Below are 27,218 nucleotides of genomic sequence, written 5' to 3' on the forward strand. Positions count from 1 at the left end.
AGAGCCAGCGCCGCATGGAAACTCTCCACCAGATCTTCTGAACTGTTGCTACCTTGATGCACAGAGGAGAACCTGGGTGACCTTGGGTGTAATAATGGGTTTTTATCTACAACATAAAAAGCATGATCCATAAAAGTAAAAAAATCAATAGCTGGACTTTAATGAAATTAAAAACTGTTGTGCAAAAGACACTGTTAAGGGAATAAAATTTTTAAAAAGCCACAGACTAGGAGAAAAGGTCTGTGAAACAAATATCTGATAAAGAACTGTTATACAAAATATATGAAAAATTCTTAAGCTCAACAATAAAATAAAACCAAATAACCCAATTGAAAAAATGAGCAAAAGATCTAAACAGATACCCCACCAAAGAAGATATCCCACTGGCATACAAACATGTGAAAAGATGCTCAACATCATTTGTGATTAAGAAACTGCAAACTGCAACAATCATAAGACACAACTACACACTTATTAGAATGGCCAAAATGCAAACATTTGACAATGGCAAATTCTAGCAAGATTTTGGAGCAATTTCTTTCATTGCTGGTAAGAACTAAAAATGGTTTTGAAAGACAGTTTGGCAGTTTCTTACAAAACACTTGCCATGTGATTCAGCAAGACTAACAAGTTCAAATTCCTACTTTACCCCTTGATATTTTTGAGGTTTGGGGTAAGATCCATGAACATGGCTTCTTCATCTATAAATGGGGAGGAAACAAATACACATTACCTAGTATGGTGTTGAAAAATATGCCATAACATATGTCTTAATATATGAAAAACACTTGAAACCTTTAAAACAGTGTCTCATGCATGCTAATTACCATAAAAATGTTTACCACTATAAAAAAGAAATGAAGATATTCTCTGTATTTTCACATGAAGATAATGTTCAGTTAAAACAAAAAAATATATAAAACAGTGTGGCCATCATTAATGTATGAAGAAAAATAAGAATAGATATTAATTCATGCTTACTAGTATTTGCATAAAGAAAATCTAGAAGCAGAAACATGCTAACAAATAAGTGTGACTTATCTATAGATAAGGGGAAGGATACTTGTGGGGGCAAGTTGGGAGACTTTTTACTGCATAGCTTTTCATATTGCTTTGATTTTTTTCAACTGCTTGAATGTATAACCATTGAACATGATATTACATCCAAACTATAAATATTTATAAGTATATATAAATATATAAGGTAGATAGCAGTACGTGTGTCTCATGTGTCTCATTTAATATTTATATCCATCTAATGAGGTAGGTTCTATTTTCCCCAATATGCTGAGGAACTGAGAAACAGGGAATTAAATAACTTTTCTAATGTTACAAAAATAGATTAGTTGGTGTTCAAGTCCAGATCTCGCTGACTACAAATTCTATGTTCTTAGGCACAGTTTCTTCCTGATTTGAAAGGCACATGTATGACAAGTCAGGATGACACTAATGGAAAATGTTCTGGGAGCCAAGCACCGGTCCTAGCTCTGCTGCCTCCAGGGCTTCTCTTTTCTCATCACTGAAGTGCAAGTTTTGGGCTAGTGAATCCCAAAACCACCTCTACCCATAATACCTGATAATCTCTATCATCTCTTTAAAAATTAATTCCTTGGCACAAATCTTTAGTAGGGGACATTAAATACTAACCCACTTTGGAATATATAATGTTAGTATATTTTTAAATGTTAAAAATTAAATTTTAATATAACATATTAGTTATAACTGATTACATTCTAAATTACTATTAAACAATAAAATATTTAATACATATTTCTGTATTATAAGAAAATAGTGTTATATTTCTTAAAATATTAAGACATTTCAAAATGAATTAAATATATAATTTAAATTCTACTTTGTGTAGTTGTAAATTATCTGCTATTATTAATTGAAACATTCTTGACTGTTAATCTAGTCACTTAAAATAAGGTAAAGATTCTTATGGAATATGTGAATATTCTGAAACACAGGCCAGTATTTCTTATTTTAAGAGGTACTTTTTAAAAATGTAGGTTCTGAGTCCTAACTCCTAAAGTTTCTTTGTCAGTAGGACTAGAGATAGGATTAAGAAATTTTTTTTAACAAGTGATTAATGGAGATAGTCCTTAGAACAGTCTTTGAGAAACACTGACATAGAATGCCTCAAAGGAGGAAGCACAACTCTCCACCCCAGCCCAACCCAGCACACGACTGGTGTGATTTCACTTCAGTATATCACACCAAAGGAAGGTTTATGATTGTGTGTCACATGACATTTTTACTAATATTAAGATTTCACAACTAAAAACAAAATATAATGCTGAATTGGACATTGGTATCTCCCAAACCAGTAACCTGCCATTTGATTCTCTCGGCCAGGTGATATTTGTGTAAAGAAAATGCTTTTCATTTTTTATTTTCTTATATGAGGAGGGCTATAACTGAGTCCATTTTTTTAAACAGTCATTGATTTTGATTTTGTTTTGGTTGTTATTTTTAAATTGAGAGACAGATGAGGAATCATATTGGATTGAGTGCAATTTCTGAATTCAATAGTGTTATAAATCAGATGAAAAAGACAAAATAAAGATATCCATTTCTCAGCAGAGATACATAAAACACTATAGTATATCAGTCAATATAATCCATAAGGAATAGAGACCTCCATTCATATTCCCTGTCTTCTCTACTTTTTGATGGAACTGGTAGATAGTAAAATATGTTTAATAATGCCATCAACTACTGAGAGATTAAAAAGAAAACTTTGTAAAATTGAAATATATCTAAATCCTCATGGCTATCTGCTTTGTTACTTTAAGTTTTGAGGCTTAGTTTTTTCAGTGGTTGTTGAGTGTCACTGTATATTGCTTTTAGAACTTTGAATTGCATTCCTAAAAAGAAAAAAAGAAATGACTCATATTTAAAAATGTGTTTTCAATAAGTGAATTTAGCTTTCTTGAATTTATTCCTGAGCTGTATTTAGGTTTACTAATATTCTAAATCTGTCCCTTTACCAGCAACTTCAGACTGTGAGTTGAGACCCAAAGGTGGATTAAAGAGCAATCCTAAGCATTGCATGGTCTTCAAAAAATAACTATATGAGATTTTAACACCTTCAATTTTTAGTTTGTAGTTAACTCCTGTCAGTTTGTAGAAAAGTCCTGACATAGTACTCTGAAAATAATAATAGTAGTAATTATTATTTCTACTACTACTAATATAACAATGAAACGACAACACAATTTGGTTACCAAAATATGATTGCAAGTAATTTAAATCTTCTTGCAATTTCTGAAGAGATCACCAATAGAGTTATTTTTTAGGGCAACATGCCATAAAATGTCTTTGTCTTTTGTTCTTCCCCTCATAAGCAGGATAGAGTCTCCTTAGAATCCTCTCTCCCTCTCAAGCTCAGGAGAGCACTTTCCTGACTCGCCCGGGGCAGGCTCCCATCTCGCTAGCTCCCGTCCCCTTTCTCTGTCAGTTAGGGAGCTGGTGGAGATGATTCTCTACCACCAATGCCCTGAGTGCGAGTTCCGCTGCTCCTCTGATGTGGCCTTGGTCTGGGGCAAAGCAACTGAAGCTGCAACTCCCAGCTCGTGCAGGGCAGTCCCTGGGTGGTGGGAGAAGCTCTCAAGGGCTCCCGGTGGTAGAAAAAAGAAATGAAAGACAGAAAATCCTGAGTACATAAAGGTAAAATTCTCCTCAGCGGCCATGGGAAGAAATAAAGCATTGAATACACCTATGCAAACCTTGTCCTTGTCTTTTTTTTTTTAATTTAATATATCTTTATTGATCTCAGAGAGGAAGGGAGAGAGAGAGAGAAACATCAGTGATGAGAGAGTCATTGACCGGCTGCCTCCTGCACGCCCCCGACTGGGGATGGAGCCCGCAACCCGGGCCTGTGCCCTGACTGGGAATCGAACCCCGATCTCCTGGATCATAGGTTGATACTCAACTGCTGAGCCACGCCCGGCCCGGCACCCTGTCTTTTTACAGAGTCAAATCCCTACAGTGTAGCACACAGGGGTAAAGTGCCACCAGCGACAGCCACTGCGCATTGCCCTGCAGGCCCAGCACAGGCTCCTTCGGCCCTTTCCCGTGTAAGGCGCCCTCCCTCTGCTAACCGGGCCTGGGGCGCGGCCCTCCTCGCTGCCTGCCCTCGGGGGCGCTCCTGGCCACCCCACCCTTCCCACGGAAGCGCTGGCAAGTCAGGGCTCCCTGACTGTCTCTAGAGACGCGCGGCTGCCCGGAGGAGGAAGATGGGGTCTTTACCAAGCCCTGTTCTCCATGTGTGCACTGAACCCGAGGATGTCCCTTGGTGCTTAAATGTCCAGGCAGACAGAAGAGCATGTTAGTTTTGTCCGTCCATTCTGGGGCCTGGAAAACACCAAGGAGCAGCGATCGTTTGTGTGACTGGCCCTAACACATTTTCTGATGGGAACACTAGACTGGCTTCCAAGCAATGTTTGGTAAACTGGAGTAGCAAAAAATATAAATAAATTAATTAATTAAATAAATAATCAGTTAACTGAATTGTGTTCCACATATTTCTTGATAATGCTGAATTAAATGGAAAATATCAGAGTGCAATGCATGTATTAAGTTTAAAATTGCTTAGTAAATGTTTCCTTTCAATTGTGTGTGCAGGTGTTTGATGTGTGTCTGTGTATAATAGATTACAATGTAAAATGTCCTTTTTATGTGGGTCGTGATCTAAAAAGTTTGAAAGAGCCTAAGGGGTCTCATAATTGGGTTTGAATAATTCATATTTCCTAGTCCAACAGGAATGTGTCTATTGCCGACCTGATTTCCAGAAGTGTGGCAAAATTTTTATCACTTTCGCCTATGTTGATTTCTGATTTAATTTTTCTGGGCTTCATTGGTTGGCCTTACTCCCCAAGAGCCACCATCTCTCCCTCTCCCTCTCTCTCTCTCTCTCCCCCTCTCTCGCTCTCGATCTCAATCTCGCTCGCTCTCTCTCTCTCCCTGGCTCTCTGGCTCTCTCCCTCAGTCTCTGGCTCTCTCTCTCTCTGCCTGGCTCTCTCTCCCACCCTGCCTCCCTCTTTTCCTCTCTCCTTCCCTCCTACCTTTCCTTTCTCCCTCACTCCCTCCATAGACCTCATTTTCTAGAGCGGTTTTATGTTGACAGAAAACTGAGTGGAAAGTACAGAGTTCTCATCTACCCCTACCCCACACATGTACAGCCTCCCCCCCATCGACCACCATCAACATCCCCAGCAGACTGCTGTATTTGTTATAATCAATGAACCTACACTGACACATCATCATAATTCCAAATCCATATTTTACACTAGAGTCCACATGTGGTGGTTTTTCATTCTATGGGTTTTAACAAATGTGTAATGACATGTGTCCCCATTACATTATCTTCATACAGATTAGTTCCACTGCCTTAAAATCCTCTGTGCTCTGCCTGCTTATTCCTTCCTTCCCTCAGACTCTGGCCAGGACTGAGCTTCCTACTGCCTCCATAATTTTGCTTTTCCAGAATGTCATATAGCTGTAATCATATAGTGTACACCTTTTCAGATTGACTTCTTTCCCTTAGTAACATGCACTAAAGTCTGCTCAATGTCTTCTCATGGCTTGATAACACTCCGTCATACACTGTGGTAGAAGCAGACGATGAAATACTTTATCCACTCACTTACTGAAGGATATCGTGGTTGCTTGCTAGTTTTGGAAATTATGAATAAAGCTTCTATAGACATCTGTGTGTAGGTTTTTGTGTGGGCATAAGTTATTAACTCATTTGGGTAAATACCGAGGAGCATGATTGCTGAACTGTATGGTAAGCATATGTTTAATTTTATAAGAAACTATGAACTTTCTTCCAGCATGGCTGTGCTATTTCATATTCCCACGAGCAATGGATTAGAGTTCCTGTTGCTCTAGATCCTCACCAGCATTTGGTGGTGTCAGTGCTCCAGGTTCTGGCAATGCTATAGGTGTGCAGTGGTATCTCATTGCTGTTTGAATTTGCATTTCCCCGATGATATATGATGTAGAGCATCTTTTCATATGATTGTTTGCCAAATGTTTCCTTCTTTGGTGAGGTGTCTGTTTAGATATTTTGCCTATTTTTAAAAATGAGTTATTTTCTAATTGTTGGGTTTTATAACTTCTTTGAATATTTTGGATAACAGTCTTTTCTTAGAAATGTGTTTTGTAAATGTTTTTTCCCAGTCTGTGGCTTATCTCCTCATACTCTTGATAGACACCCCTTTTTGTGCCTGATAAAAATTAGTTCCTCCAAAAGCAAGGATTCCAGAAACTGCTTAGGTTGCTGAAGGAGCCTAAGGGATCTGATCTTTTACTATTTTATTTCTCTTTAAAATTTGTGACTGTAAGTTGTCCAGCATTGATGTCACTGATGTTCAAGTGTTTTTAATTATTCCAGCTGTACTCTAACCATCTGTGTCCCACCCTTGTCAGGCCCCTCGCATGAACAGGCTATAGTGTAGAAGGTAGTTCTTTCATGCTGAATACATATCTGAACATTCACCCCCCTTCTGTTTATGTTCAGTGGTGGACAAAAGTAGGTTTACAGTTGTGAGTATGCAAAACATAGAGTTCATTATTGTATTATTATATATTAATGATTGTATTATTTTACATACAAACAACTGCAAGCCTACTTTTGCCTACCCCTATAGTTATGACTTCAACATATATTCCTCAGGCACTCTGCCCTCTGCTGAGTAATCTTTCTAAGTGTGGAGTCTGTAAGCCTATTCAATTTCACACTTAAAAAAATTGACTCAATTTTAAAACATACACACAAAAGATAATTTTATGTTAGCTAAAAGCTTTTTGATAGTAGGCATGGAACAAATATAACAGATATGATGTATTATGAACTGAATTAATATTTTTCAGTTCTTTGATAATTTTTAATTTATTTGATAATTTAAATTTCTAGCAAAAATTTATCCCAAATAAAGTTATTAAAATCACTGTAACTGACTTAGCCATGTGCAACCTACTAATAAAAACATTACTCATAAATTACAGTTAATGATGTTTTGAGCAAATTTAATTAGAATAACAAGTTATATCAAGTGAGTTTAGATAAGTGATGGTATGTCAAGATGACATTAATTCATCTAGGAGTTTATATTTAACTTTGAGTGCATTTTAAATATAAATGTGTTATAACAGAAATAAAATGCATTAATAAACATATAGCCATCAAATGTTTATGCATAATATTTTAGATAATGTGTCTACAATCAGTAAAAAAGGGATATAATAAACCTAGGACACATTTTATATCTGAAATGTGCTTTCTACCACAGCTGTTTAAAATAATAATGAAAAGGAACCCCAAAGACACAGCAGTGTGCTGAAATTATTCTTATTCCCCATAAAACTAGCATTGTTTAACTGTGATCAGGGAAAGCAAATCCCAGGCTTGAAATATGTTATTTTGACTAAAACTCTTCCCCATTTTAGTTTTGCCTAGTTTAACTATTTAGCTGTTGGAAAATAAAAATTCCAATTCACTTTATATATTGTTGAGAAATAAAGTTTACTACTTGCTACCACAGAAATATCAAAGAATAGGTTTTTCATGTACTGGGAAAGGAACAAGACGGCTTTCATATGTGTAGAACAGTTTAGATTGTTTTCTATCATTAACACACTGAAATGTTACTCTAGACTAAAGGATCAAGTCTTAAACCCAGGGTGTGGAATATTTAAAAATATCATCTAGAATTTATCTCTCAAATTTTAATCCCTTACCTAGTAATTGATTTTATAAGTAAAACAGTGATAGGGGTCATTCTATCAGCCAACCAGAAAGGAGAAATAAAAAAGACAACAAAAAACTTTAAAATTCTTATATAGTGATTCCCTTGCTTTTTTCTAATTAAAAAAACAAAAAAAACAAAAAACAAAAAAAAACTTTTAATGCCATCAGTAAGATATCTACCTTTTTGGAAAGTCTCTGAGAGCTATAATGCTGAGACTGACCTAAGTATATCAAGAATTACATGAAATTTTGTTTCTTTTTTCATAATTTCAGTTGAATTAAATTACATTTTGTTAAACATCTTAGATCTTTCATTTATCACTTGAGTGCTTTTGATGTCAAAAAAGAAATCTCAAAATGGATAACTGGGCTGAAATTAGAAAACATTATTACAAAACAATAAATGAGGAACATGGAATTAAAAGAGACTATTTTGCATATTTAGTGTTCTTTACACATTTACAAAATGATTTTTCTAATTCCTTATACAATAGTCAAGGAAAAGCACGGAGTATTTGGGTACAAATATTTAGGTTACACACTGTGCTACCACTAGAAAGAATTTTTAACTAAAGGTTTTCTCCTTAAATGTTTACTGACATTGTAATACTTAAGAAAGCTATATGTTTTGGGTATTATTAATACAATAATCTTGTTTAACAGATTCAAAAAACAAACAAGGACCTAAAAAGTTGATTATTTCTAGAATAATAGATAATTGTGGTTAGGAAAGTAGATTCTATAGTCAAGCAACCTGGCTTTGGATCCCAAAATCTCAGTTTATAAGCTGGAAACTGTTGGTAAATTTATTTTAATTTTTTTCAGCTTACTTCCTCCTTGGTAAAAAAGAGGGCAATAGTTGTATTTTCCACATTGGGAATGCAAAAATTAAATAAAATTCTTAAGGCAAAAAGTTTAGCACAATGTATGGCCAGTTCAAGTGGTTAGCAAATGCTAGCTATGAGAGTAGAAATAGTAATTAATATTAGCATTCAATATTATTATTGCTATCAGAGCAAGAGTCAAGTTCTTCTAATGCCAAAGCCATTAAATTGGTATCTTAGTCTTAACTTTGCAGTTAGCTTCAGTGAATATTTCCCATGTTTAAAATATCTATGTTTCCTTCATGAGTTAACAAAACCTCTGAACGTTTCTTGTTACTCTTCTCTGATTTTGGTAAATTGGTTATTTCAAGGGTTTATGTTTTAACATTTATAGCCTCTATCTGAGATGTTGATGAAGTCAACAACTTGTTAAAAAATACAGTAAAACTATGCCTATTTTTATTCAACAAATTATGCTACTGCAATTAAATAACCTAAGCATTAATAATGTATAGAAGCATTCAAAAAGATTTATGGAGCCTTTCTTCAAGCAAGGTTGATTTCACTTTATTACATTTAAAGAACTTCAAGTAAATATGTTTTCTTAAGAATTGAATAAACCTAATGTAGATAGACAATAGGTAGATAGAGAGATAGAGATGGATGGATGGGTGGATGGATGGATGGATGGACAGATGAATAGAGAGATGAATGGACAAGGTCACTATCCAAATTTTAGCTTATTTATGTTTACAGTGACAAAGACATAAATGCTGTTAAAGCCTTCATGACTTCGCTAGTGCCCCCAAAGAATATGTATTCTAAGGAGGGCTGTATAGAAGAAACCATTATTGTAAATAATGGGGTGTAGAAAAAAATCACTTTTGTGATAACATGGGTAAACCTAGAGGATATTATGCTAAGTGAAATAAGTCAGATAAAGAAAGACAAGTACTGTATGATCTCGCTTATATGTAGAATCTAAAACAAAAAACAACCCTAAAATAAATGAATATACAAAACAGAAATAGACCCATAAATATAGAGAATAAGCTGATTGTTGCCAAAGGGGAGGCGATAGGGGAATGGAAATTTTAAAAAGCACTATGGTACTATTACAAAAAAACAAAACAAAGTAAAATAAGCAATGTGTATAAACAATTCACAGAAGAAAAATAAGTGGTCAATAAGTATATGAAAAGATTTTCAAATTCACTGGCAATAAATTCCATGTTAAAACAATTTGTTTCTTTAAAAAATTCACTTTAAGTAGATAACACAATGGATAATTTTGAATTTTCACTTCTCTACCAGAATAAAGCAATTAAATTACTAGACTAAAATTCTTTTAAAAATCCAAATTTCTAGGAAGAAAAAATAGGCTCCGTGTTATTGGTCTTCTGTTTCACATATTTAAATTTAACTCAGATACATTATTATCAAACTTTGTCACTTTTAAATTATGGATTTTTAAAACACTTGTTAAGATTCATATATAACTTACTTGACAAATAATATCTGAAATTTATAACAGCAGTTATACACATGCCTTTATATGTATACTTTGTAACATGTATGTAGCATGCTTTTCATGAAATTTAATAGTGACATTTAATGTAAAGGTTCATTTATGACATTTAATAAGGATGTTACATTTATAGACAATAAAAGTTAGACTGGCTTCTGAATCTCTCAAGGATAAAATTTATATTTTTCAGTTAACAAGTTTTATCTGTTCCTAAAAATTTTGCATATATACAGGTACACATATGCTCATGTGTTTGTGTGTGTGTATGTATATGTATGTGTGTGAATCTCTACTAATTTTAATGGGAAAAATATGATGCATTTCATCCCAAACCAACATACCCAAATAATTTTTAACAGAAAATTATATCAATTGAAAAATGAAATATTGTACATAAGTGATAAACAACAGTTTGAGAGTGAATAACAATTTATATATAAAATGCAATTTACTGAGGAAGAAAAAAATATTTTAGAGAAAGTAGTCCTTGGTGGAGGAAGGGTATGAAGGACTCGTGTTTAGAAGGTGATGCAGAGTCAGGTGGTTGACCTTAATGGCAGATATTTAATGTCACAATCCGATGTAATTGATGATAAAAAAATAAAAATGACTATTCATTTATAATACTTTTATTCAGAGATAAATTTGTAGCTTTTGGTTTCCTGATAATAGACATTATAGAAAAGCAATGGAAAATGTAATTCTAAATAATTACATAAGCAAACATCTATCAGGCATGTAAATGCCACATTCACAAGCATTACTGTAACTGTGGATTGACAATATGCTGGCTATATATTTTATTTCATTTCTACTATTGTGTTGGGAAGAGCAGAATAAGCTTGATTGTGAGTTCAATGCAATTTTTTCCCAAATAAGATTATGAAGGAAAAAAACCCGAAACTACTGAAACAAAACAAAAAAATATTCATAGCTCTGGGGAGCTTTTGATTCAGTACAGATGTCTCTTGGGGGCTGGTTCGCCCGGTGCTTTGCAGGAATAGTTTAACGTGTTCTAAGCAGGCTGTTATACAATTTTAAACAAGAAATTACGTATCATTGTTAGACCAGTATTGACAGACAGAAGAAAGAAACGTAAATAAGTGGTAGTTTAGTGTAAATGTAAAGCATATACTGCATGGGTAGTAATGACATTAAAAGATAAAGGACAGTTTTGCTGTTTGACATCCTTTCTCTGACCTTAGCCGTGTGCATAATGAGATGGTTAGCAAGGGTATAATAAAAGATCTGGAAGAGATAAAGAATCAGCTCCATGAATAAAACTCACTTTACCTAAGCCATTTCTTCACCTGGGCAGTACATGGAAAGGAGATGGGTATAAAACAGAGGAGAAATTCAGTAACTTATCCAAGGTCATATAGCTAATGGATGATAGATCTGAAATTTGTATCTGAGTTTCCCTTCAATAAGTTCTCTCAGAAAAAGTGTCTGCTGTACATGTTTATGATTCTCGAACCTATTAAATTGTGAGCACAAACACACACAAACACGTACCACACACACAACTGAACAGTGAAAACATATTTTCAAAGAAATAAACAATAGATTGAAAATGAATTCATATAAATCTCCATCCTACCAATAAATCTTTCTGAGACTGAGGGATATTAATTAGCTTTCCCAAAGTCACTAAATTAATATGTAGCAAAAGCAAATTTGAACACAGGCATTTCTAACTCCAAAGCCAACAGCTTATATATTCCCATCTCTTCTATCAGAAAACAAAAAAATACATAAGCAATTGAGAGTGTCAGTATAAAATTATCTTCCCTCCTCCTAAGTCACCATTACAATACACAAAACTGAAGGCCTACGTCAAGGCAGGCCAGGAGAGCTGTGTTTTTTTTTAATTCTAAATTATGTGGAAATGTGTTTTTCCACTGTTAAGAGTGTCCTTGGAGAGAGTACAGAGAATTTGACAAGAAGAGAAACTGAAAGTTGAGGGGAGAGGTTATTAAAGTACAGAGAACAGCCTCATTCTGCTTCTCCCCAATGATATTCCTTCACTTATCTCAGAGAAAGGATTAACAACTTTAGATACATTTCCCTTCCCCTATTTATATAATAAAGTAAAGGCATGACTTTACAGAAAAATTAGAGTTCAAAGTTTGTAACTCAGGGCTAAATCACTTAAATTATTTCTTCTGTGGATAGCACCAAAATCTCTACGGAAATTTACTATTTTCATATCTACGTTTTTTCTCCATGTTAAGAGAATTCTAAAACTAAGTATCTTTGAAATTCATTTTTTTTAACTCATTCAATCATTTTTTAAACTGCAAAAAAGGAATTATAGGGTCACTCAGTCCCATTTATATCTTTAATAAGTGATAGCTGGAAAAAAAGTCAAATATTATCTAAGTCTATTTCCACATGCTTCAGAAGCAAACTTATAAATGTATACTAATGGATATTCTACAAACTTTCTCAGAGGCAATTAATTTACCAATGCATAACAAAAGTGGCAAAAGGAAGAGAGAAGGTATTTAGACTAGCAATTTTTCTTATAGGGATTTTCCCACAGAAAATAATCTAAGAAATTCACAAGGAAGTGTTCATAATGATATTTATCACAATGTTATATGTAATAACAATAAAGAGGAAATTTAGAAATAGCATAAGTAATTCAAACTAAGCAAATAGCAAATTATGGCACATTTATAAAGATATATTAATTAAGGGTTATGTTAAACAAAATAGTAATATACTATAAACCACATTTTGTTTAGAAATAATAAAATAATGGTAGAGCTTAAGGGATTTTATAAAAGCATAAAAAAACAGAACTGGTAAATATATTAAAGAACAGCATCATTAAAATAAAGTAGGAAACAATATGTGTAAAAATGTGGCAATTATAATTAGGAGAAAATTAAATAAAATTAAGAAATAGACTTAGGGTAATCATGAGAGACAAAAGATATTTTTAAATTATAAAATAATACATTTCTCCTGGTAATTTTGAAAAATCAGATGCTACTTAAACTTTGCATGGCATAGGAAAGCATGGAAACCAACGAATGTAGTATAAAAAAGGAAATCATTTAGGACACCTCAATTAAAAGACATTTTTTAAATAGCAAATAAAAAGCTATCAACTGAATAATATAATGTCTCAGAATGCATGGATGATTTTAAAATTATAAAAGTACAATAGAGCCTTTTACAAATAATGTCATAATCTCAATGTTCAACATGCATTTGATAAATTCAATACTTCATGTACAGTTTTTGAAAATGGTAAATAATTATCAGTGAGTGTATAATTATATAACTAGAAAGTAAATTGATTGTACTTTGTTTAGGAAGCTTATTAAAGGTCCCATATTTAAAACAAATGTAACAATCTTAAGATTTTCTTACATTTTTCTATAGGATTAATAACTGAGTGGTAATTCATGCAGACAATAAAAGATACAATATAATCATTATAAAAATCTTTGTATAGAACCTTTAGGTTGTCTCTGGCTGAATATATTGAAAAAACTCAACAACTGAAACGGGCTTACCCAATGAGAACACGTATTAGCCCACATAACCAGCGCACAAATGAGAGCAATTTTTGCATCAGTTCCTTCAGCCCTGAGTGAGTTCATCAAGGACCCAGTTCCTGATTCCACCCTGCCTCCTGTGTTGACTTTATCTTCCCTTATTCTTTAAGGTAACCGTATGCTTGGGAAACTCAGTGTAGTACAAAATACTGATCAGGTACTTGGTGCACGTAAAAGAAAGTTAGGATTTAGGTTCAGTCATATGGCATTCTGTTTATTGTTGGGCACTCTCTTAGACACTGCAATAATGTTTAGTGTCTCTAGACTCCTTCACTAACAAAATGACAACAGCCGCCACCATAACTGTAGCCACTAAAACACACATTTCTCCTACATATTTCTAAATGATGGCAGTAATACCACTGATAGCATAATATGCCAATATGGACAACTTGAATTTGACTAGCAAAATTAACAAATGATCTAAAGGACATACTTGGAGCAGCATACACAATATGTAGAAAATACATATATTTTCTTGTCAAGTACCATTCCCAGAACTATTCATGTGAAGAAATAGTTTTCAGCTGTACTAAAATACTCTCGGGGGGTTGGAAAATCTGAGAGATCTTCTCATTTTCTTGTGTGGTTATGCCTGGGCACTTACTTTATATACTTTATCTTAGCATGGTTTGGCCCAAAAAGGAAAGGCTAAAAGAGGCTTTCATGGAAGCTTATTTTGGAAAATGTTTTCAAATAAATTATAGCAGGGAACTGGGCAACTAGGGAGGGTGAGAAAAGCAAAGAGAGAAACCCAATCAATCCTAGGATGGTGATTGAGTAGAAGCCCGGGGTAGATTCCATTGGAGACTCTCTGAGGAGCTATGTAGAGCATGTTTAAGATTTATCTACTCCAGGAATGGAAAAAGGAAGTATTTACTTACTGGCTCTTGTTCCTATTTGTCAAGACCCCTTTTTATTCTACAGAGTGTTAACTCCCTTGTACTTCCAAATTTGTGCATGGGTTAGAATGGCTAAGTAGGTTTTGGCAACTGTCACTCCCCAAATACATTCTATATGTTTACACTTATTCAAAATTTTAATATAGTGAAAATTATCTGTAATAATGAAAAGTCAATCAGTGGTTACCTAGGGAGCTCTTTGGGGTGATAGAAATACTTGCTATTTTGATTGGGATGATGGCTACATGGGTGCATACATTTGTCAAAACATATGCATGTACAGTGATACTGAACTATGTTGTAAAGGGGTTTTTTCTAAATTTTGGTCACTTGTTTTTCAAAAATTTTTTATAGGAAATCTTTTTAAATTGTCAAAAATGTCTACTTTGACAATTTTAGAAATTTGAAATTATTGACACCAAAACATATAAATAGAATATTTTTTCTACAGAAACAAAGGAAAAAGGAACTTGGGAAATCAGGTGATGAGAGCTCTAACAGGGTTCATAATTTATTTTTTTTTAATTATATATATAATATAGTCCACTGAACATTATGAGTTAGGAGGAGAATGATGTATATCCAGAGAAAAAGACTATTTATACATATTATTAACTCTCCTAAATTTAAGAACACACACTGCATTTCCACATTTAGACAGCTTTGGCCAATTTGGGATTTTAAGAACTACGAGGGTGGATTCTTTCTAAACTACATCATTGACCTTAAGACCAGTATGCAGGTGAGAAAGCAGAGATCCCGGAACCGTGAACATTTTAGAGAAAATTATTTAAAATTATGTGATTAGTTTTCTTACATAATACACATCTAAAATTGAAATATTCTTTAGTAAACACTAAGATCATGCAATATGTTTACTAGAAAGAAGGAAATACAGAAGTATTGCAGAACATAAATACCATTCTAAATATTCAATTTTGTAGCCAAAAATTATCCCTAAATTGATATTTTCCCATTTTTGTTTCTGAGCTATAATATAACTTTGTTAAAAAGCTTTTTTATGTTTGGTTTTTTCAAATGGTTTTCCGGAGAAATGCTATTTTGCGATTGGGTACAATCCCCAATAAACTACTACCGACATCAAAATAGAGAGCTACTCTGCCTAAATCATGTGCTCCATTTCATTGCACAAACGGCCAACAGTTTTCCAGTAGAGAAACCAGTAGTGATCATACAGTTGAATAATAGCTACATACCTGCCAGGTTACTGTGATTTTTGGCATCCTTGGCATACACTCTTAATTCGGCCAAATACGATTTCAGTTGCTGCCATGTCATTCCCAGAGGTGCTCTTTGGCTTTTTAAACTGATCTGACATCTGCAGTGCTTCCAGGAATGAAGTTTAAAAATATAACAGTGTCTGTGGAGAGCGATATAGAGACATGGGAATTCAAAATAAATATATATTTTTCATTTGGGAGTTAAAATACACTCCCTATCTATGATAAACCTTTTGAAACATACATATGTGCTCTTCATCTAAGCCTTAAAGCAAAATATAAATATGTGATGAAAGTTCAAAGCCCTACAGCCATGTTGGTAAAATTTTAAGTAGCTGAAAATCATTTTTTTTAAAGAGCAGCTTTTCAAAACCCTCTATCCACAATGTAGTTAAATATAGATTTTATACACTTATTCCTCTCAGTTTAATCTCCCCCTTGACTTAACTTTGAATTTCCGATTTTACCTCGCTTTCCCTAACTATAACCAGGATGCTCACATTGATGTTTTCCAATCTTTTTCAGACTTCCTAAAAAACAAGTTGGATAATTACCCTTTTTTTTTATCTGACTATGTTACTTTCTGTTCAAAAATTCCCAATAATATTCTAATATTCTTCTAAATCTGGAACTAATTGAAAATATCCTCTTTTTTATTATTTTTTTAAAATTTTGCTATTATTGTTTTGTGGATTTCTACTCTTGGTAACTTACCTGCATATTTTTTCTCTTCTCTCAATGCAGTTATTTCTAATTCCCTATTACATTCCCCAAAACAAAGATATTTTTCTTATTTATTGAGGCTTTATTAAAAAAAACAAAAAACAAAAAAACTTTCATAAAAAGATGTTGCCCTCTTGCTACCTTATTTTCCAGGGGGATACTGTGTTGATTTAGACCAGTATTTTCAAAGGTTAATATGTTAAGTGTGGAAAAAATATTTCCCAGGCCAACTAATTTTGGGATTCATTTAATTAAGTATCATTAAATAAGTTTCTTTGCTGCAAAATTTTATAGAATAATAGACTAAAACATTTTATAATTCTCTAATAGAATCCTACAAACTCATTTACCTGTGGAATACTTTTTATCTAAGAGTACTTTAGGTAGACCAGCATCTACCTAAACCAGATTCGGGGAATATGGATTAAATGTCAATCACTTCCATACCATATTGTCACCAAACTGTCTCTCTGTCTGTCTCTTATGTGCCAATACCTTCCCAGTATAAATACTAAGTATAATCTAATTATTCTTCTAGGGGGTTAAAGACAGTGACGAAAGGGCAGAAAAGGTCACTGTTCAAATAGAGTTTATATATTAAAGAATAAAAAATAATATACAAGTAAGATAAATTCAAGTCCTGATGAGTGCTATGGTCAAGATAAAAGTGGGTAAGTGGAGAGAGCTGAGAGAACCTTGGACAGATTGTCAGGGATGGTGCCTCAGAGAAGATGGCTTTTGGGCTGGGACCAGAATAAAAATAAGAAACCACGCGGACGCGGATCCAGGGCCGGGGAGCTCCAAGTAGAGGGAAAAGCAGCAAAGCTTCAATGGTGGAAATAAGTTGGGTGTTTCCAATCACCTGAAGTGTCCCAGCGCGGTTAGAGCGAAGGCGGGGAGAAGGTAAGAGAGGGAAGCCTGGGACTGGAGAGAGTGGCGGTGACCATGTCATGTAGAGGCTTGGATGGAGCTTGGATTTTATTCTAAGTGCAATGAGAAGCCATTGGAGGCTTCTGAGCAAGAGGATGCAATGAATTTTAAAACATCACTCTGGCTGCTCTGTGCTAATTAGGGAGCAAAAGTAGAATCAGGCAAACCATTACATAGACGATTGCATTAGCCCAGATGAGTGAGGATTTCTTGGACTAAGGTAGATGCAAATAAGGTGCATTTTGGTAAGAAACAACAGGCTTTGCTGCTGGGTAAGGTGTGGGAGCTGAGAGAAAGAAAAGTAATGATAATTCCTAGGTTAGATTAATCCATAGAGTGGGTATGATGTCCTTTAGTGATATGAGGAAGACTGGAAAAAGAAAGAGGGAAGATAACAGCATAATTATGTTTTGAGACCCAAGTAAAGTAGTAATCTAGCAGACATTTAGACATATGAATTTGAAGCTGAGAAGAGAAATAGAGGCTGTAAATTGTTTAGCATAGATGATATTAGAAGTTATGGGACTGAACAGGTCATCTAGAGGGATACGGTTGATAGGAAAGAATGGATGACCTAGGACCAAACCCTGGGAGATAATATATATTTTGAAAATTATACATTTAGAAATTTTAAAATTACCTTGTGTCTTGAGAAGTGGGCATATTCAGGAAGCTTCAGTATTATCTGAGAATGTATAAATCACAGTTCTGGGGAAACCGAAGGAAAAAACCACCGGATCAGACCAAAACCAGATATTGGAATTATGTTCTCAATCAAAGTAGGTAACTCTGTGAAGGCAAAAATCTGAAGTCATATCATTCAGAAGAATTACAACTGGCATGTTTCCTACCCCCTGATTATTTTCTAAAATAAACAACAACAAACAAACAAAACACCTTGCATTTAATTTCTGATATATTAAGGCATAACACTTGATTTTCTGAGAGCAGAACTGAAACATTAGTACTGATCCAGGCAAGGAAATTCAGCACAGTTACCAGGTCATGCACGAAGCAAAACTTTATTTACACTAAGACATCTATTAGAATATATGCTTCATTGCCATGAGGAATTTAGGGTCTTCTTTTTAAATGCTACCGTTAGCATAGGTAGCTAGATAGTTATTGATGAAGGAAGGGAGCCAAAGGAATCAGACACTAAGCCTGCTTCAGCAGGAAGCGGCAGCTTTGCAGAGGCTGGGTGCTGAGGGGTAGACAGAGAAGGGAAAAGCCTCTGTCGAGGCTTGAAGGGTAGAAGCCAGATGACAGAACATGAGGCCTGCCGGTAGGAGACAAATGGCAATCATCAAGGCGATTCTACCCTGGAAGATGCAGGAAAGGGGTTGGTTAGGCAGGTGAAGAGCCCAGCACAAGCCAGCAAAGAACTGGGAAGAAGACTGGTTAGTGTGAATAAAAGCCTGCCCTTTCCCAAGCCTGAGGAGACTTAATCAAAGCTTAACAAAGGCGGGAGTTTGTTTCTTCCTGTTCCCTTTCTCCCTAGTGGCTCTGTGAGCCTGGCGGCTGTTGGCCCAAGCGCAGCACTGGTCTCAGCCCTGGGTGTCATCTGGCCTTGGCTCTGGGGGTACAGATGGGGAAACGAGACTGAGGATTTCTGCATCTTTGGATCTTGGCCCTCCTGGGCCTGACAGGCGCGGGTGCAGGTCTGAGATCCCAGAAGCTGGACTTCTGCAGTGAGAAGGCGCTGAGCCACCTGGTCTGAGACACAGAGCACCTGAGGCAGTCCTTTTTTTCGTTCCAATAAATCTTACCACCATGGCTCAAGTACTCCTCTGCATGGGTCCCTGAAATGCATTTCTCACGGCTCCGTGGAAGCATCCTATTTTCACCAGCAACACCTCTACTATTGCAATGCATATGATATTTAGAAGTTCCAACCTGAAAATCTGTTTCAGCATTTAAAACAACTGAATGGAAACCCAGTGGATCCACACTAATGAAATTCACCAGCACCTATCAATTAATCCATTCATCAATCAATCAATCAATTTATTATCTATCTTTTTATTACTGCATTGTTATATTATCCATAACTAATTATCCAGTTTATAATTTCCTTTAAATTTGATCTTTAAACAGCTTAAAAATCATCCAAAGTTTTTTATTTCTAGAAGAAAACATCTTACTAATGTTATTATATTTTTTCTAAGATGATTGAAAAAAAAAGTATAATGAAGAGATTCTATTTAAAAATCTGCCTAAATTATGATATCTCTTGGGGAAAGTCAACTTTGTGTTGTAAGAAAAAAATATATTTAATCAGTCACTTAAAAACTAATTACTAGACATATAGCAGTATATGTTATGTATATATACCTACATATATACCTACATATACATATACATATACATATACATATACATATACATATACATATACATACTACTAAGTTTTCACAAGGAAATAGTGGGTTAGGGTGTCAGCACTTCCCCTTTTATAAAATATGTGTAATCTCCTTCTGGCTTTGCACTCTCTAGATGCTGGGGGTTTACAAATGAAACTAGGTTTCTGGAACCAGGGATGCTTATAAATTCTAGTAGAGTATTCTTTACAGTCCAAATCTGCTTTAGCTTAGATAAACTCGGTTCTGACTATTCTTTTGAACAATGACCTAACACTGCGGTGGTAAAGAGGAGGGGAGCAGAGGAAACCAGTAATAAAACTGAGACTGAAAATATCAGAAGCATTGCAGCAGGTGGATGGAAAGGGAATCAAGTATCACCAACTGGTCTGAAGGCATAGTCCACTTGAAAATCAGTTGCTGTGATAAAAAAACTTTTCTACACAGAGAGCGATAAAGAAACACTTTTATTTAACTTAATCAACACTTTCAAATAACATAACACTGTATCATAGCCATCTTTTTACTTTTTCTGCTTTTTCTTTCTTAATGAAATGCCTGATTATTCAGTATTAGACGTTTTATAGCACATTATATAAAATTACTTAAAAGCTGTGTCATCGCACTGTCTATGAAAAACATAAATTTAATTATCGTGCTTTTACTACCTGCATTTACTTTAGTGTTTATAGATCAAATCAAATTAATACACTTGAAGACTTTATGAGGCATCGCACCATGTGAGGAAATTTGGGGTTGTGAAGAGGAGAGAATGGTCTTGCCCTCAAGCATCTTGAAACTTGGTTTGGAAAACAAATTAAAATCACATGGGAATGTAATTCCTACAAAACAGGAATTATATTGCAATTTAAAGAAATATTTTTATAGATCACTAATAAATAAATAATCATTAATAAAACATGAAAGGCCCAGAAATGCTCACAGTGATGTTACAAAATAGTGCATTAGGAAGTTCCAGCCCCCAACTCCTCATGGTAACAATAATCTGAACAACTCACAGACAAGAATAATATTATGGGAGTCCCAGCGTGCAACTGAAAGGTTCAAGCACCTCTGTACAGCAAAACATTCAAAAACAGATGCAGAAAGAAGGTAATAAGAACAGTTTCACTTTATTGGCGTCGCCCTTCTTCCAAGGTGCCGCAGCTCAGTGCCCGGGGAGACCCCTCAGCCAGTTATTTCTCCTGTGGAGAAGAGTGAAAGCTGAGTGAGCGCCTGGCTTCTCGGGCATCAGGAGGCACTGCCCAGGAGGTTCAATTCTGTCTCACCAAACCCAGTACGCTGAGGGAGTCAGACGGTTCAGCTAGGATCACCGGAAAGAGGGGGAAGCTCGCCGCAAGATAAGAGGAGGAAATATTATATAACTCACCTTGTGAGATCAGCATTACCCTGATACCAACACTAAACAAGAACACTGTCAGAAAAGAAAATTATAGGCCAATATCCCAGATACGCATACATGCAAAAATACTCAACAAATTATAAGCAAACTGAGTTCAACAGCACATTGAAACGATCATACACCTTGATCAAGTGGGATTTGTCCCTGAGATGCAAGGATGGTTCATTCACAAATCAATAAATATGATATACCACATTAACATAATGAAGGGCAAAAATTAAATAATCATCTCAATAGATGGAAAAAAAAGCATTTGACAAAATTCAACATTCGTTCCTTTATTTTTCCCCCCAGTTAAAACCAGAGACTTTAATTCACATAAAATGGGTCAGAGACGAATTACATTTACTGTACAAAGAAACAAAAACACACACAGCACATCCCAAACAGCTCAGGAATGGTGCGACCATCAGCAGCAAAGGGGGTGTTTGTGTTTTGAACATAAGATGGTCCACACCCTCGAATAATAGTCCATGTTCTTTGGTTCAAAGTCCAAAGAAAGGGGGCTTCGCTGGCAGAAAAGGTCAGGCGCGTCTCCCTCTGCCTGACGCTGCTGGCGGCCAGGCCTCCGCCGGGGTCCCCAGGCTCCCCTGCCCACCTCGCCCCCCAGAACACAGGCACTGAGCTCCCCCGGGGCTCCCCCGGCGCAGAGGAGCCGCAGGCTCGGGGGAGCCCAGCAGGTGGGGCCGCGCTGGCGCCCGTGTGGCCGGGAGCCGCAGCCGGCGGGCGCGGGAGGCCAGGCCCCGGCCCAGGGCTGGCGCGGCGCCACTGCCCCAGGCGCATCACCAAGGACCGGGGCAGGGTGGCTCTAGTGACGCGTGACTTCAGAGAGGGGCGATGCCGGGCCAAAGAGCGGCTGTGGGGTGACCCCCAAGGTCAGGGACCAGAGGCCGGTGAGGTGGGGTCCAGGCGCCCAGGAGAGCCCCAGCCTGCAGAGCGCGGGGCGGCCCTGGCGTGTTCCACCCGCGGACAGCGGCTCTGCGTCTTCATGCGGAGACGTGTGTGAAGTGACCAACGGCGCCTCCGCGGGGAGGGATGGGGGTGCCCGGGGTGCCCTCTCCTTCTCCCGGGAACGCAGGCCTCGGCTTGGGGGCCATGGCCCCGAGACACACAGGGATACGGCCCGGGAGCTGCAGGCCCCCGCACATGGCGGGCCCGCACCCGCACCCGCACCCCCGCTCAGGCCGGCGGGCCACTGGGCGCCGAGGGCAGGGCCGGCTGGGGCAGCGCCCGGCTGCTGCCCAAGCTCCGTGCGCCCCCGGGCCCATGGCCCCCAGCCCACGCGCAGTGTGGGTTCCCCCCATCTCTGCCTCCAGTCCCGCCGTCTCCAGGGTCCCAAGGCCACTCCCACAAACACCTGACTTGCGCTCACCTCGTGGCTGCACTGAGGCTCCCTGGCGGGCCTTTAAAAAGGTACGAAAGTGGTGAAGTGCCTTCTATAAAAATAAGACAGTGACCCAGGCCCCGCGGGCCCGGGACAGCTCCCTCGAGGGGCCCGGGGGGGGCCCGTGGGGCGCGGGCCTGCTGAGAATCGCAGCTCCGCCGTCCGCCGGGCTCCGCAGGCTGAGGCCCGCCCACCGCGCGCCGGGCTCCCGGGACCGTCTTGGGGCCACAGGCCCCGCGGCTCCGCCGGGAAGGGGCTTCCCCAGCCCGAGGCTTCGCTCCCGCGCCCGCCCGCCTAGGACACCTCGCAGTTGCTCCTGGAGCGGTCCTGGGGGGATGGGGGGACTTAGACCCCTCCAAGCCGCTCCCCCCCCCCCCCCCCCCCCCCCCCCGCAGCAGGAGCGCCTGGTGCCACGGGCCGTCGGGGACTCGACGCGGCCCGGATGGCGAGGGCCAGTGAGAGCTTAGATGAAAAACTTTCAGCGAAGCAGGTGCAGAAGAAATGAGCCTTCGCATAATGCAGGTCATGGCATCACGCTGAGCCCACGGTCACATTGCACTAAACCGGGAAAAGCGGAACAGCGTTTCCTCTAGGACCGCGGACACGGTGAGAGGCCGTTCTCACGGCCCGCGGTCAGCAGTGCGGCAGGGCCAGCGGGGCAGGGAGACGGGAAACGATGGATGAATACGAATAGTGAATAACAGCCATCCAAACCGGAATAAAGGTGGAAAACGGTTTGCACTGATTACATGATTTTATATATAAAAAAGGGTAAAAAAAAATCTAAAACACTGTTAAAACTAATAAATTTAGTAAGTTTGCAGGATACAAAATAAATATACAAAGAGTAGTCATGTTTCTGTATGCTAACATCACATGTCCAAAGAAGAAATTAAGAAAACAATCCCCTTTATAATAGAATCAAAATAATAAAATATTTAAGAATAAATTTAACTCATAAAAGGTCTACACATTGAAAACTATAAATCGCTGATGAATTTGAAGACTAACAGGAAGATATCTCATGTTCATGGATTGAAAGAATTAATATTGCTACAGTGTCCATACTACTCAAATTAATCTACATATGCAACTCAACCTTATCAAAATTCTAATGGCACTTCTCACAGAAACAGAAAAATCAATCCTATAATGGAACCTATGGAACCACAAAAGACTCCAAATAGCCAAAGTAATTTGGAAAAAGAAGAACAAAGCTGAACGCATCACAGCTACTGATTTCTAATTCTATTACAAAGCTTTGGTAATCCACAGAGTATTGTGCTGGCATAAAAACAGATATACAAACAAATGGAACAAAATAGAGACTTCAAGAAAAAACAACCACCATGCATATATGGCCAACTAATCTGCCAAACAACTCCTTGAAAACAAAATTGGGAAAGTGTAGTCCCTTCAGTAAATGATATTGGGAAAATGATATATCCCCATTCAAAAGGTTGAAATATCTTACCATACACAAAAATCAACTCAAAATGGATTAAGGACCTGAAGCAGTGAAACATTTAGAAGAAAACACTGAAAAAAGCTCCTTGACATTGGTCTTGAACAGTGATTTTTTTGAATATAAAAAACCAAAAGCACAACAAAAAACGCAAAAATAACTAGGTGGTATTGCACCAAACTAGAAAAACTTTTGCACAGCAAAGGCAACCCACAGAATGGGAGAAAATATACGCAAAGCATGTATCTAATAATTTCAAAAATACATAAGGAACTCTTACAACTCAGGGTTGGTGGGGAAGAGGAAATGGGGAGGTGATGGTCAAAGGGTACAATGTTTCAGTTATTCAAGATAAATAAATTCTGGAGATCTATATAACATAGTGTCTATAACTAACAATACTTAAAAGAGGGTAGAACTTAAAGGGGCAGGAGGAAAGTTTTAAAGACGATGGAACGTCTGTGTCCACATTGATGGTGGTGATGGTTTCATGAGTGTATACTCACTCTTAAATACATCTAGTTGTACATATGAAATATGAACAGCTTTTTACATTTTAATCATACCTCAATAAAATGATAAAAAAACAAATTCAAAAATCCTGACATATTTTATTCATGTAGACAAGTTTAGCTGGAAAATGGTTATATGGAAGAATTCTGTGTTCACCTCCAGTGCTGTCAAAAGCTCTCACATTTTTGTGACCCATGTTTCTGGCTTTCCTTCCTCAGGAAGCATCACAGTGAAATAGATGAAGAAAAAGGAAATCTTACCAAGAAAAAAGTTTCAACAAATCCATCTCCAATTCAATGGAAAGAAGCAACAAACCAAATAAAATGAACAATTATGCATTCTGTGTCTAAAATGTGCAAGGCACAATGCTAGACATTTTTAAAACAGGGTTCTGAATGTATTTTTTTACTTTACTTACTTGTAGGATCAACCAAATATAGACTATTGGGACTGTGGAAAAAGTGGGCTGTAAGACTGGCCTGATCCAGAAAGGTCATTTATTTGCTATTCTATGTGAAAATGTTCAGGCTATTTTGCATATCAAACAGCTCTGAATTGGGAAGACTTAATTCTATAGAGACAGTGTTAAAAGGTGAATGTAATCCAAATGAAAGCTCACCATTATTTTCTTTTAAGGCATATAATCAGAATGACTATAACTTACAAATTAGGAACTTGTTTGAAGGCTTAAAACTTTTGTATTGAAAAAACAGTGAAAATACGAGAATATTTAAATTTGTGTACAGAGTCAAATTTTCATTCTCTTCTTTTTACTCTTTTGTGCACTAATTATGAAACGAATACTTCATCTTAATAGTTGAAATAATAGTGTTTATGATGTTAAGAATATTTCTGTTTCTTTTGAATATACACCAATAATCTTCCCCGTCCAAAGTGATAGTAGTTTGGCTATTAAGACTAGAAAAGTGGTCAGTCCAAATTAAAATGTGTGGTAAGTGTAAAATATGCACCAGGTTTCAAAGACTTAGTAGCCAAAAAAAAAAAAAAAAATATATATATATATATATATATATATATATATATACACACACACACACACACACACTTATGTATGTGTATATGTGTATATGTATCTTATTGATGTCCTTTACATTAATTACAATTTGAAATAAAAATATTCTGGATATTTGGTTAAATAAATATATTGCTAAGATTAATTTTACCTCTTTCATAATGTGGCTACTAGAAAAATTTAAATTGCATTCTTGGCTAACATAATATTTTATTTAAACAGAGCTGGACTATATAATATTCCTGTTCTAATTTTAATGCTCAAATAATATTTCTATATAATAAATGATGGCAGTATTTATTTATTAAATCATTCTAACACTGGGCATTCTGGCTGATTCTATCAAGTTTTTTCCAATCCTGGAGAACAGCTTAATGTTTATAGCCTTCTATTTCCATAAATTATTTAATGAGAGCAAAGTGGAAGAAATATATCAAGCTAAAGGTCATAGATACTATTATAGGTCTTGTTACATATAAATAAGCTGCCTTTTAAAAAGGGTAATATGCCTTTATAGTGCAAACAGCAATAAATTAGTACACTAGGTTCATCAAAACCATTCTAGAATTAGTTGTTTTATGTTTAAAAACATTGCAATTTTTATAACTATAAAATGTTCTGTCAAGGTAACTTTAATTCACATTTTTAGTTTTTACAGAAATTGAATATTATATATTTATGTTGATTACTTAATGCATCTTCTGCAAATTGTCTCTTCTTATCCTTTGCTTACTTATTTGAATTTTTATGTTTTTTTTTATAAATCTGAAGAAATTGTTTCAATTTCAGTAGAAGTGGGGAGGATGTGGGTGAGATTTGACAATTCAACAACGCCTACTCCATTCCAAGTACTATCTGCTAACTTCACATATTTACTTTACTTTTAATCTTCACATTAACCTTAGTTATTATTAATTCCATTCAAGTAACTTAAATAAAAATGTTTTACTAAGCTTACCAAGAATCACAAATCTCTTACAAGAGATGGCCCAGGCAGACTGTCTTATAAGCTTGTATTATTTCTACCATATAACTTTGTCCCTGTATAATAAATCATTACTTTTGTCTATTATATTTGATGTACCTATTTTTCACTTTTTTGCTACCATTTAAATATCCATTTTGCCATTTAAAAATAACAAAAGCAAACAAATCAAAGCCCTTTCATACTCATGGCAGTATTTTTCTGGAACTTTTTAATGTGGTAAAATGTTTGGGGATAAATTCTTGAAGAATCAGAATAAGAGAGGTAAAAATGCTAGGTTTTAGGAAATGACTAGGATAAAAAGTGAAAGTTACCACTGAATTTGGGCAAAATTCTATAATACAGGCATTTGTGGAAAGATAATATTGCATTCATTTAGCAAATATTCAGTGAATACATAAATAATCTAGGTGCTAGAGAGATGAGAGAGTGCCTCCTTACTCAGGAGCCTACCTCAAGTGACAACGAACTATGAGCAAAACAAATGCTCTCCAAATGTCAGAGAATGATTCACCAAAAAGGTAAGATATAATCTTTATGGAGCAGGAGGAATTTATTTAGTAACCAGTGTAGAAG

General features: G+C 36.4%; 1 protein-coding gene across 3 annotated transcripts in view; it reads right to left on the bottom strand.

Annotated features, from left to right (window-relative positions):
* LOC148092937 (uncharacterized) overlaps positions 1 to 18,182 on the bottom strand; it is a 205,856-nt gene extending 187,674 nt beyond the window's left edge. For all 3 annotated transcript variants that reach the window (XR_015714678.1, XR_015714679.1, XM_087818338.1), the window contains exons 1-2: positions 18,120 to 18,182; positions 15,803 to 15,966 (exon numbers count right to left, since the gene is read on the bottom strand). Coding sequence is in view for 1 of the 3 variants with exons in the window: in XM_087818338.1 (XP_087674464.1) it covers positions 15,803 to 15,966; positions 18,120 to 18,142 (187 nt within the window). In the remaining 2 variants the exon portion in view is untranslated. The remainder of the gene's footprint in view (positions 1 to 15,802; positions 15,967 to 18,119) is intronic.
* Between the last annotated feature and the right edge of the window lie 9,036 nt (positions 18,183 to 27,218).

This window comes from Miniopterus natalensis, chromosome 6 (assembly GCF_054644295.1).
Source record: "Miniopterus natalensis isolate mMinNat1 chromosome 6, mMinNat1.hap1, whole genome shotgun sequence".
Classification (NCBI taxonomy): domain Eukaryota; kingdom Metazoa; phylum Chordata; class Mammalia; order Chiroptera; family Miniopteridae; genus Miniopterus; species Miniopterus natalensis.